The sequence below is a fragment of the Mastomys coucha genome, unplaced genomic scaffold, assembly GCF_008632895.1.
Source record: "Mastomys coucha isolate ucsf_1 unplaced genomic scaffold, UCSF_Mcou_1 pScaffold3, whole genome shotgun sequence".
NCBI lineage: Eukaryota > Metazoa > Chordata > Mammalia > Rodentia > Muridae > Mastomys > Mastomys coucha.
In genome coordinates, this window is record NW_022196909.1 from 25,598,565 (window position 1) to 25,612,429 (window position 13,865).

The 13,865-nt window shown below is 44.3% G+C and overlaps 1 protein-coding gene across 1 annotated transcript in view; it reads right to left on the reverse strand.

The window, feature by feature from the left end:
• Prep (prolyl endopeptidase) overlaps positions 1-13,865 on the reverse strand; it is a 93,536-nt gene that overhangs the window by 40,759 nt on the left and 38,912 nt on the right. The window contains exon 7 of the mRNA XM_031346508.1: positions 7,625-7,730. Coding sequence (XP_031202368.1) covers positions 7,625-7,730 — 106 coding nt within the window. The remainder of the gene's footprint in view (positions 1-7,624; positions 7,731-13,865) is intronic.

The window sequence follows — 13,865 nt, forward strand, 5'->3', positions numbered from 1 at the left end:
AAAAAAACTCAAGATTTTTCTAAGGAAACATCAAAATAAAAACATGACAGCCCCAAGTGTGAAAAATCAATATTTCAAAGAGATAACGATGCGGTTGGGAATGGATAAATGTAACACAGTAAGGTTTGCAGGGAGCATGACGTCACTCTGAGACTCGTCTGGGAAGGTGCGGCAGGGGCAGCAGAGCAGCGGCCCACACAGGCTCTGCCCCGCCAGCTCTGCCTCGGTGCACCTTTCTACCTTCCTTAGCGTGCACAGACGCCGCATTCAGCCTCCTTTGACAGCTGTCTTTAAACTGTCACCTCGAACATTCCTCTGTAACTCACATCTTCCACAGGACAGTTTCCTGGGGAGGTCTGTCCAGTTTTAGGTTATTGGTGACATCTGTCTACACTTACTGTGCTCAAAGAACGCATCCATTTTGTTGTTGTTGTTGTTGCTTATTCTCGGATGATTTCTTTGCCTTTATTTTATGTGCACTGGTGTTTCACTTGCATGTATGCCTGTGGGAGGGTGTCAGATTCCCTGGATCTGGAGTCACGAATAGCTGGGAGCTGCCATCTGGGTGCTGAGAATTGAACCCAGGTTCTCTGAAAAAGCAGCCAGTGCTCTTAACAACTGAGCTCTCTCTCTAGCCTTCTGATCTACTTTTCAATTTACTAAGAACAGCCTTTGACTTAAGTGAAACTCGCTGGGGGTGCTTATGGTCAGGAAGCTTTACCTCTGTAATGTGTTTTAAGATATGCTCTGCTACATCATTCCTATAGCATGATCTTAGGGCAGCCATCCTTCACCTCACACTACCTTCCCCAAGCTGCGCCTTCTACAGAAGGGCGGCTTCCAACTTGCAGTTTGTCGTCTGTAGAGGTTTGTTCCTTATGTCCAAAAACTCATGTTTCTCCCCTTTGCGGTGGGCTGCACTTTACGAATTCCTTTCCATTCTTTTTCACTAAATCTCTCTTAATTGTGTTTAATTTCCTCTTACAAAGAGCCACTCGCTTACCTCATAAAAGCATCAGTTACTTTCTAAGTCTGATGGTCATCTATAGTCTTTATTTCTTGTGTACACATCAAAGGTTCTTTTATTATTTTTTTTAATAGCAGCATTATGATTTAGTTTTAAAGTGTATTTAATACCCAGGATGGTAGTGAAGCACGCCTTTAATCCCAGCCCTCTGTCTGAGAGTGCAGAGGCAGGCAAATCTCTGAGTTTGAGGCTGGCCTGGTTGTCAGAGCAAGTTCTAGGACAGTCATGGCTACAGCAAGAAATCCTAACCCCCGATCCCCCAGGCTGGTGTACCTGCTGACTTGACTCTACTTCTCATGCTGGCAAATGTCTCTGCATGTTCTCTGACTGTGGGATGCCGATAGCCTTTGAAACCCTTGTCTGTGAGACCCTTGGGCCTGTATTGAAGTGGCAAAATCTTCCAGAGAAGGCCTGTGTTTCCTTTTGCTTGTCTCTTCTACAACCAACACAGATACACTTTAAATTCTTGGAGCATAGGGTTCTAGACCTCTGCTGATTCCATTTGAAGGTCAGTGTCACTCATGGATCTGGGGAAAATGCTTTCTTGTCTCTAGCTCCTGCACTAATGCCAAGGTAATGTGTCCTTAGGATACATCGTAGACCTTCCATGACTGGAAGTTTCAGCGACCAACCACCCCTGGATGGACCAACTAACTCCTTGCCCAGGAGATTCATTGGGGACACACCATTCTCTGTCCCTGGAATTGTGCTTTGACTCTGTTTCTGTCTGCTATAACTTCTGTTCCCTTTCAAAACCACAATGCATTGGGAAAGCCCTAGTGGAAGTGTTTGCAGTACTTTGTTTCAATTCAGAATACATAATCACATAATCAGGCAAACTCCTAGACCAGAGGCCTCACAATTATATTTCAGGAGGCTAAACTCTGCACATGAGGCACAATTACACTTCTTAACTTCTTAAGTGGCAAATTGTACCCCTCAAATGAGTACTCAGTAGGTGGTCCACTCTACAGTAAGTGGTTCACACAAACAATGCTTCACACACATACACACATGCACGCACACAAACACAAGTGTGCGCGCATCCCTGTTTTAGAACAACAATGTAGGTAAAGTTATTAGCTGCCTATCAAACATTTGAAGATAATCAGAAAGCTTCATTTATTTCTTAGACTATGACATTTGTTGACACAAAATCTTGGTCCAGTAAAATGTCAGATTGTTAAAATGTAGCCCTGACTATAAAGCATTTCCTGATGTGAAATATTTATCTCACAGCATAACCTTCTCTTAGTTTCTGCTCGAAAAGGTTGTAGAGACAGTGGCATTTATATCAGTCCCAATACATACAATATCACTGGAGTATAAAAGCAGGCATCACACTGAGAATTAACCAGACCCGAAGTCTATGCCTCTCAATGCAGTAAGAATAGCCACATAGCAGCTATGGAGCTTCACACTGAATTTTACAGTTTTGCTATCAAATGTATCACATGCACTTACCTACCACCAAACCTCCAAAATCCATGACAGTTAGAACTAAAAAAACCGATTAGCTTTGTATTCTCTTTTTAACTTGTGTTCATTACAGCATCCTCTAGCATTTAACCTTTCTTACTGTCTTTTCTACATCTTATACCATACCAACGTCTATCTTTGTTTAAATCTGAACATATATTAGTGGCTAGGTTCCCCATGACAGGAGACCATATGTTTTTTTTTTTCTTTCTGAGATTCTGTGACCTTACTGAATATTATACATTTAATAAAACCTATCCATTTTTTCTGCACACTTTGTGCTTGCATTTTTCTTTACAGCTGCGTATTATTCCATCTGATAAATATACTGTATTTTCATTATCTATTCATTTGCTGTAGTCCATATAGGTTGATTCCAGTTCTTTGCTACAGTCGATGAAAAAAAATCAGTAAACATGGGGTACAGACATCGCTATGCTGGGGTGCTGAAAGAACAGCTGAGGGGCCAGGACCTTACCCGGCCAGACATTTCAAAAGGAGGACTTTGTGCTGCAGAATCCTTTGACAGGAAAAATAAGAATTCACAAAACAAAAAAAAAAGGAGGAAAGGTATTTTGGCTACACCGTGGGGGCCCAATCACTTTTGATACTTAAAAGTGAGAAACCTGTTGATTTGAATGGACAACAGGAAAATAACTTTTTCAAAGGAGACGTGGCTTAAGTTCCTTAACCCCTTCAATTCTGCCCGTTTTGTTTGCATGTGTCATTACTCACTCAGAGGCCAACAGAATTCAATTCCCAACCTTTCCACCATAAAGCTAATGCTGCTTTCTGTAAAGCCTGCTTCTTACTGGGGACTAACTTGTTTATTGGGTGAAGATTATCTTAAAATATAACTTCTTATGGTTTTCCTAAAGCAAAGACACTCTTCCATGTCTTGCTTTTAAAATGATTAATGATTATTAACTACATCGCAGAGAAATCCTGCCGCTGCCTCCCGAGGGCTGGCGTGTACTGTCAGTACTGCCCGGCTGAACTACTCACTTCTTAAGGAAGCCAGATCTGTAGTGTCTTAATAAAGAATTAATTTATTTGAAAAAAAAAAATCCCAATAGTTCTTTCTGCCGTTGAAGGGGAAAGGTTAAAATCAGAGAAAAGGGTTTTAAAATTACCAAAGGGAATATGTTTCCTCAACATAGAAGTCGAGATTTCTTTAACATTTCATGTAATTTTCAGTCATCATCTACTCTTGACTAATTCACCAACATGTAAGGTAGACAGCATATTCAGGTGCCACGGCCACCCCTTAAGTAAGATGATAAAAGTGGGGAGCAGATCCAGCGCTGGAGCGAGGCATTCATGCCTACCAGTCAGTCACAGTCCTTAGCATCAGTCTGCATGGAGGACCCTTCCCACCAGTCACCACAGACACACACACAGACAACTGATATGACTCTGGATTTGGAGTAAACAAAACCTGTATTGAGAGTAACTTTAAAAAACCAACCAACCAACCAAAAAATTGCAACGTATGACCTTAACCTACTCTTCTGTTATCTAAAACCAAAGTGTTGTGATTTCAAAAATCCATTTCTGTCAAGGAAAAGGACAAAGAAAGCACAGAGCCCTCTGCACGACAGGAACCCAAACCCTGCTCAGTCCCTTTCTGGACATTTTCACTGTTTTTATAATTCCCTGTGAAACAGATTATTATTTCCCCATTTGCAGACATAGATATCTTGAGAGGAAAAAAGCAACCTTCAAATCAAGATACTCAGGTGTAATTAAAACGAACTATGTAAGTAACTTAACAACCACTCTTCCCATCTGCCGCGTCTCCTTTTGGAGACCACGTCCACTTAATCTCTTCAGTAGCATACGTGGCTCAGCCAGTCCTTAACTGCTGTGGGATCCACAGCCCCCTAATCCAACCAGCCAGACTGATGAGATGCTAAAGGGGAAAAAAAAATGCATCCGTCCTAAATTAAAACTTCTCTAGCCCATAGACAATGCAGAACAGTGACCGTTTATACAGTATTCATCCATCTTAGCTCTCATTATGTCTAGAGAGAATGTGAAACACACAGACAGATGTGGGGGCCCCAAGAGAACACTAGGACAGTTCACATAACAGACTTGTGGATGCTGTTGTCTGCCAGGAGTCCTGGAATCCATAGCACATGGACATCAGGGAACAACTGTTTTGCTTCTCTAAAGAGCTGTCATCGTACGACTGACTCACACTGAACCGGGGATAACAAACGAGATGCTCTAACACCGTCCCAGGCGACTGACTTTTGAACCTACGTATGAAACTGAGTGGCCCCACGGGCCAATCCCAACCACTGTGGTTTGTTTCTGTTATCCACAAATGTAAGGCTAGCGAAGTAGTAATTATGAAAAGATGAGGCTGGAGAGATGACTCAGCAGAAAACAGCACTGGCCTTTTACCAGAGAACTCCAGTTTAATCCCCAGCAACCATATGGTGGCTCCCATCTGTCCATAAATCCGGTTCTGGGCATCCAACATCTTCTACTGGCACAGACATACGTGCGGGTAAAATACACCCCCCCACACACACACACAAGTAAATCTCAAATAAACAGATAAATAAAAAAAGATAACAGTCTCTACGCTACCGGAGAACCGTAGCTGTCTCTGCAGAAGGTCAGCAGTCCTCAGCTTTAGATGCACCGACCCTGATGTTCTCTGGGAAGACGGCTTGCCTCTCGAAGTCTGATGGGCACAATGACCCTCTTTTGACCTCCAAACTGACCAGCTCAGGAACCTCATGAAAACTGTTAACTTAGGACAGCGTCTTAAGACCCATTTATGTGGGGGTCCCATGAACTTAAGGTGATTGACCTGGCCAGCCTGATGTCTCTAGTTAAACAAACACACTAACTCAGGCGTTTCTGTCAGGGTATTCTATAGATATGACTAAAGCAAAGCACGGGGTATTGATCTGGACAATGGATGAAGCTCGCTCAACAACTGAAAACTCAAACGTGTTTAGAGGTTAGGCTTCGATGCCGAAGAAGAAATCCCACGTAGGGAAACAGCATCAGCCTGCTTGTTCTTCTTGACAACCGGACCCACAGTGCCCACGCTTGCCCGAATGGCGAGTTCACATTCACAGTTCACATCCACATAAACCGACTCCTGTATAGTCACTCTCTCTCCCCCAACCCCACCCGCGTCTCTCCTACACACATCCACAAGCATCCACCAGGCAAATGGAACACTGCTGTCTGGCAGTAAGGCGGAGCTTGCAATCCGCAGCTCAGTGTGTGAACAAGTGGGTCGACCAATCGCAGCTCAGTATGTAAACACGTGGGTCGACCAATCATAGCTCAGTGTGTGAACAAGTGGGTCGACCAATCGCAGCTCAGTGTGTGAACATGTGGGTCGACCAATCACAGCTCAGTGTGCGAACATGTGCGTGGAATTTCTTTACCTATCAGAAGTTAAGCAATTGGTGTGTTTTAATTTGTTAGCGTGTATCCTTTAATAGCATAAGCCTACTTAATAATTTAAAGACTGGATGAAGTTATAAACAGAAGGTGAGGACAGCTCTCTCTCTCTTTTGAAAAGGAACGCTGTAACTGGGAATCTTAATAAGCCAAGGGAAGCGCAAATCCTTTCTACCAGCTAAAAAGCGTGAATTCGAGCTCAGGGACAGCAACAATGTTTCATTTGGGGTCAACCCAAAGCTGGCTGGGCTCTATAGAGACCCAGAGAACAACTCCCTGCAGTGCCTTCTCCTTACAGAGAAGGTGAACAGTGGTGGCTGCAGATTTGAGACCACAAAGGTGCCTCTGCCTTTTTAAATAAAATAAACGGCTTTAGTGTATATATGCATAGCACTAGAATAAATTACTGACCATCCTGCTACACACCTAAATGTGCTCTGTGATAGCCAGAATGAAGCATGTGTTCCTTGTTCAGAAGCTTAAATGATGCAGGACCTAATCAAAAGGAAGTATCTTTGTATCAAATGCTAGGTACTGCCGGGCCGTGGCGGCACACGCCTTTAATCCCAGCACTTGGGAGGCAGAGGCAGGCGGATTTCTGAGTTCGAGACCAGCTTGGTCTACAGAGTGAGTTCCAGGACAGCCAGGGCTACACAGAGAAACCCTGTCTCAAAAAACAAACAAACAAAAAGAATGCTAGGTACTACTAATGAGGCAAATGAATTATAAACATAAATTGTGTATTTTGAAAGCCCATGCGGAGTCTCTATTGTACACTAACTGTTGGACCGTGAAAAGCAGTCTGTCCACTACTCCCTCGGACTGGGGTATGGCTCACAACAGCCAGACGTCCACCCAGGCGGTGTGGAAAGCATAGGTGGCCTCCCACATCCGTCCACACGGCCAGAGTTCTGGAGCTCTGGCGAGACGTGGGTTACCCACCCCTTTATTTACCCGCCACCCAGTGGAGGTGCCCGACAACTACCTAGTTCGTTAGGCTTCCTCATCTGGAAGTCAACTTATGTGATAGATTTTCAGAGCCGGTCAAACTTCAACATAGTAAAAGCTTTAGTGTCTGACGGTAGTACAGCAGGCCACCTTTCAACTGGCCATGAGCCCAAGCTGGCCTCAGACTTTACAGATCCACCTGCCTCTGACCACCTGGTGCTGGGGTTAAAGGCCTGTACTACCTGCCTGGTGACCGCCTTCAATTTTTAAGGGGCTGGTTTACTGCGGTCACTACGGTGACATAGGAGGCTCCAGAAAGCAAAATCAATCGTGTTCCTGTGTACACGGCTCAGGAAGGGTCATCGTAGGATTACTGGTTAATCTGGTTAAATACCCACCTTTATATCAACCACCTGCCTCTGGCAGTTTGCATCCTAACACTTATGTGACTCTGAAGAGCGACAGACCAGTGCTCCAGCTTCTCCAAGCCGCAAGAGGTCTTCCCACAAAAAAGACCAGGAGCACGTATGCCTAACCTACAGCGAAAATTCGACGTTAAGAGCTAGCTTCATCTCGTCTTTATCTACATGGAATAGCACAACAAGAAAAATCTGCAGGAACTGAGGCCGACATGGTAGAAAGGAAGACGGCTTCTTGAGCAGCAACTAGAAGACTGAAACACCAGCTTTCGATGGGGTATCCCGGGATAATTACATAGGTCTGAAAATGACTTACCAGTGATACCATTGGATTCCTGCTGGAGGTCACAGTACCACAGTCGATTTACAGGATCACATCCCTCCCAGATGGATAGTAAGACGTACCGACCATCGTCAGACAGCTACAAAGAGGCAGAAACAGAATGTAAGCCCAGGGTCCCAGAACTGTTCTCTTAACCGACTGTTAAATAGGCATTAATTAACTATTTTCATCACTGTGACCACATAGTTGAAAGAAGTACCTTAAAGAAGAGAGGATTAATTTGAGTTTACAATTTAAGGGTGTCTTAGTCACGGTTTCTATTCCTGCACAAACATCATGACCAAGAAGCAAGTTGGGGAGGAAAGGGTTTATTTAGCTTACATTTCCACATTGCTGTTGATCACCAGAGGAAGTCAGGACTGGAACTCAAGCAGTTCAGGAAGCAGGAGTCGATGCAGAGGCCATGGAGGGATGTTCCTTACTGGCTTGCTTCCCCTGGCTTGCTCAGCCTGCTCTCTTATAGAATCCAAGACCTCCAGCCCAGGGATGGCACCACCCACAAGAGGCCCTACCCCCTTGATCACTAATTGAGAAAATGCCCTACAGCTGGATCTCATGGAGGCATTTCCCCAACTGAAGCTCCCTTCTCTGTGATAACTCCAGCCTGTGTCAAGTTGACACACAAAACCAGCCGGTACAAAGGGCTACAGTCAATCATGACATGGAAGGCCTGGGCAGCAAGAGCTGGATCACATCTGGGTGGATCAGGAAATAGACAGGTGGGAAGCACCCCCACCATAACGTACTTCCTCCAGCTAGGCCACACCCACCCAAGGATCTGTGACCTGTCAAAACAGCGTCTCCAGCTGGGGACCAAATGTCCAGGAGGCTCTGGTGGACATTTTATTATCCAACTAAGGGAAAAAGGAAGCTTCGAATGCCTTTACTCCAAACTCAGGACCTGAGTTACTCTAACACAGAAAGTACACAGGTGTAGATTCGCCTTCTGTCTTGCCGCTGGTCTGTGTGAACTCTGCTCAGGCAGAGGAAAGACGAAAGGAGGATGCTAGACTGCAGACTGTAGTTTACCCTGGGCCACCATCAGGTGCTGGGCTTGCCAGAGGTGCCGTTACACATCACCGCTCAGGGGGTGGGAAAACGCAGCCTGGTTGAGGAAGTGTAGGCTGAGCCGAAGCCGGGGTTCTCTGACTCCTAGGCGGAGGACTTGGGAATGGAGGGAGCCCAGAGGGGCCTTCTGTGGGGGGAATTAGGTGTACTGTAGATGCTGGCTCTCTTCATGCTCCCCAACACGGCTCGTGATGAGAGAGAGAAAGCGAGAGTCCATGCTTGTCCATGCTGTTCATCATGCTAAATGATGCATACAGTTTCCTCAGGGTGGACCAGAGATTAAATACATTTTGCAGGAAGGACTGTCTGGGAAGGGAAGCTCACTGGCTAAACCCTCGGGGCCCATCTATAGACCTCAACTGTGTGTTCTGTGCTACGTGACCAGCGGTCACGTTCTTATGTGGGGAGTTGTGTGTGGTCACGTGTTCCAGGCCAGGAATCTGGTTGGGATTAGGGAAGCTCCTACCATCCTCAGGTGGGTGCCAGGGTTTCTAAAACCCACTCAACCTTACCAAGTTTCCTGACTCGGTCCACTCCCCTACACCACAAAGGTATTTAAGTATTATCAGGAAAAGAGGATGTGGTAATGTGTATTTAAATTTCTCACCTATTATCTAAGAATGTGTAGTTTGCTATTTTTAGCACTAACACATTTAACCTCTAGGTCTGCTTGGGGGTTACCTGTATTTAGAGTTACGGTTCTAGAAAAGCAAGGGTTAGCAGAGTGGATGCAGATACAAAAGTTCAGGGCCACATTCACACACGTCCGCCATACATTTCCTTAGTCAATTCTCCCACAAGATCTCAGAGGTAAAGAGCCTCGACTTCGGGAAATTTCAAGTATGAGAAAGCATAGCCGTAGACAGTAGAAGAAAAAAAAATCATGATACAAATCTAAAGTAAGGAGTAATGTGTTGTTATTGTAAGGCCTGCTGCAAGCAGCACCAACCTACTCATGTAACTTCAGCACAGCTAATTTTCGTGTAATATCATTTTGATTACTGCCTTTCATTGGTCTATAGAAATGTAATCTATGCATTTTAACCTGCTGGAATCTATACATGCAATCTGTGGAGACTACACAACTGAGCCTTCTCCCTACTACCAAATATTTAGATTGTTTCCGTTTCCTTCATACTATAAACAATTCTTTAGGAAAAAAAATCTTAAACACATCTGTAATCTAAAGTGCTTTCCAGGTTGTAGATATAAAATGGAAGTAACCAGTTATTGGATGTGTATATACTCAACCTCATTAGACAGTTGTACCAACTGTCATGACCTGGCTGCAATGTATGAAATCCGGTATCTCTAGTCTCCTGATTGTTAACTTGATATAACTTTATGTCCGCTTGGCTGAGCCACAGTGCCCTGATATTTGGTTAAACATTAATCAAGATGCTTCTGTAGTAATGGCTCGTGAATGAGCGGGCACAGAGCAAAACATACTTCCCTCCATAATGTGGGTGCGCCTTGTTTAACCAGCTACGGGTTGTAAGAGAACAGGAGACTGCTCAGAGCCCAAGTACAACTCTTTGCAGGGTTTCCAATCTCTTAGCTCACTCTTCTGGTCAAAAAACTGACAAGCCTCTAGTCCTGGGTAAAATCTTAAAATTCGTTGTCTTTATGAACACTCAGACACACACACACACACACACACACACACACATACACGAATGCACACAGACATACACACTCAAAAACACACAAATGCACGCAGACACGCATGCAAACACACACTAATGCATGCATGCAGACAGACAGACAGACACACACACACACACACACACACACACACGAATGCATACAGACATACACAAAAACACATGAATACACGCAGAAGCAGACACAAATGCACGCAGATACGCACGCAAACACACACTAATACATGCATGCAGACAGACACACACACACACACACACACACACGAACGCATGTAGACAGATGGCTGGATGGATATGGACACACACACACACACACACACACACACACGAATGCACACAGACAGAGAGACAGACACACACACACACAAACACATGAATACATGCAGACACACACAAATGCACGCAAACACACATGCCGACACACACTAATGCATGCAGACAGACAGACACACACAAACACACACACGAATGCATGCAGACAGACAGCTGGATGGATATGGACACACACACACACACACACACACACACACACACACTGACTCTTGTTCTATATAGAATCCCTGCTACACTTTCCAACTGTGATTCTTTTATTTGGTCATTCTATAGACATATTCTAAGTATCTATGTACAAACTCATGTATACATTTTATTTATATATGCTAATGATGTGTCAGTAAACTCACAGAAAATGTCACACCTGACAAAGGAGATACTCACACATAAGTATGGAACTATGCCACATATTCTGTACCAACAAATGCTACAAATAACAGGAAGAAATCTTAGCAAAGGGGACAGGACATGTGGTGAAGGTCTATAGTTTTAAAAATAGCACCGGGGTAGGTCCCCTGGGGAGGTCACTTGGCACAGCTCATTGGCAATGCTGCAGAGCTGTCATTTCGTTTGACTTTATCTGTGTGTGTGTGTGTGTGTGTGTGTGTGTGTGTGTGTGTGTGTAATCTGGAGGCTCTTGGTATTTTCTTGTTACTTTCACTTATTTGCAAGTAGATTACTTTGCTTGGGATTTGCTGTGCTCCTTGGATCTGTGGGTTTGTGTATTTTAACAAAAGTAACTCTTTTCTTTTTTTCATTTTCCCCTCTCTTTTTTTTCTTTTCTTTTTTTGCATTTTCCCCTCATTTACATTTTAAGAACACCCTCATCTCTATGCTGGCATTTCGAACAGACGATGGGCTTCTCTTGGTCCTGTCTAACATATTGTAAATTATTTCTATAACTTTTTAAAATCTCTGCTAACTCGTTTGATATTTCCAAATCTATCCCTATGATGAAGGATTTTTCTGGCTCTAGGTCACATTATCTGCTTCACTGGCCACACGGTGACGGTGACTTATCAAGTGGATTCTGTGACCTGGAATGCCGTTGGGGCTTTTTCTTCCTAGTCTGCCTGTAAAATGTTTTGAATCAATTAATTTGCTGGCAAACCAGCTGGCTCCATTACCAGTGGCTCTCCAGCCTTGCTGGCTAAGTTCTGCAAAAGCCCTACTCTCTCTAGGGACCACTGGTTCCCAAGGTGCTGATAAGGCTCTGTGACTTTGGTTATAACACTGTCACCGAGCCTTGTCAAACCTTAGGTAGTTTATAGCTCCTGGGTGTTGTGCTGAGCCTGAGTTAGGGAGCCCCGTTCAATGCACATGCGTCCTGACAGACGGCTGAAGCCACAGGGCATCCTAAAGTAAATCCCTATGACTCTTCCCCGGGAAGTCCCCACCGCCACACAAATTCTAGTAGCTTCAGTCTGTCTGGATCCTTAGTCTGGTGAGAGTAACACGCTCGGAGCTCTTCATCCTTGTACTGGGGTCCCTAACACACCTCAAGGCTGAGGCCACTGTAGGACTAACCTCTGTCCTGTATCACCCCCAACTATCTGTTCAGGAAGTTCTGCAACAGCTGCTTCAACTCTTCTGTTTAGTTCTCTAGCTGTGCAGGGCAGGAGCTGAGGCCAGGACCATACAGACTGGGGTGGTCAGTGACGAATACCCTACAGTCTGATGAGCCCACTCAAGGGAATGAGAAATGAGAGACCTAATTTGGTTTTCAATATCCAATCTGAGATTCTGCAGGGTTTTTTTTCTTTAAAGATTTATTTATTTTATGTATCTGAGTTCACTGTCGTTGTCTTCAGACTCACCAGAAGAGGGCATCGGATCCCATTACAGATGGTTGTGAGCCATCGCTTGGTTATTGGGATTTGAACTCAGGACCTCTGGAAGAGCAGTCAGTGCTCTTAACTGCTGAGTCATCTCTCTAGCCTGATTCTGCAGTTTTCTTTTTTAAAACTACTGCTATCAGGTCTTTCCAGTGTTCTATTCTTGCCTTCCCCTCTTTTCTTCTCTGTTCTTGTTCTGGAGGGCAAATGTGAGGCTTCTGGGTCAAGCTTGTGTTCTACCAGTCAGCTACCGTCCCAGACCTGTATGTGTGTTTGTGCGCACGAATGTCTGTGTGTGTGTATATGTGTGTGTGTGTATATATATATGAATATATGTATACATATATGTATTTTTTTAAAGATAGAATTTCATGCAGTTCAGGCTGGCCTTGAACTCACTATCCAGCCACAGATGGCCTTCAATCCCCTCCTGGCCCTCTGGCTCCACTTACTGAGTGCTCGGATTACAGGCATGTACAACCACGCCTCAGAGTCAACCTCTTCATGAACCTTTCTTTTTTACTTCCGATGACCAGAGTCACACATTTGATTTCTTTTCTGCAGTCAATAAAGGAAGCTAACAAACTAATGCTCATCATTTTAGCCCCACCTTTTAAGACAGTCCTATATTACAAGTATCAGTAACCACAATTCTAATTTTATTAGATATTATGCAGAGCAGCCTCTTTAACATTAATTAGCTCAGGCTTTTGTTCTCTCGTCCTTTGAAAATAGACAGAAATGGCACAGCTGCTCAGAGCCAGGCCACATCAATCACAAATGATGCCTCAGTCAACGGAAGATCCGAACAGTGACGTTCGCGCAAGAGCACCAGACCTTGGCGAGCAGCTGCTTCTCGAGCATCCCAAGAGCATCCCAGCACCGCCAGAGTGACAGTCCCAGCAGTTCATAGTCAGTCTAAGGCAGAGGTCCCAGGGAACCCAGCTGTCACAATGCCAGTTGAGGCAGACCATCCTCCTGATATCCACAGAGTCACGTCAATTTGCCTAACTGGAAACGTCTTTGTACTTTCAATGTTCGAGCTGCTGTCAATCTCAAAATTATGTATACATTATTTTCCTCTGAATGTACAGATTAGAAAAAAAAATCTTTCTCTGCTAAAAATTAACTAGGAACAACCGTTGCTTATCTTTAAAATTACTTTAAGGTAATTTTAGAGATAATTTTTCTAGAGATCACTGGGAAGACAAGCATTCTGCTGGTAAGGTCTTTCTGACTCTAACATAAGGAGATTTTCTTAAAAAGCCAAAGAAAAGAAGGAGAAGGAGAAGGAGAAGGAGGAGGAGGAGGAGG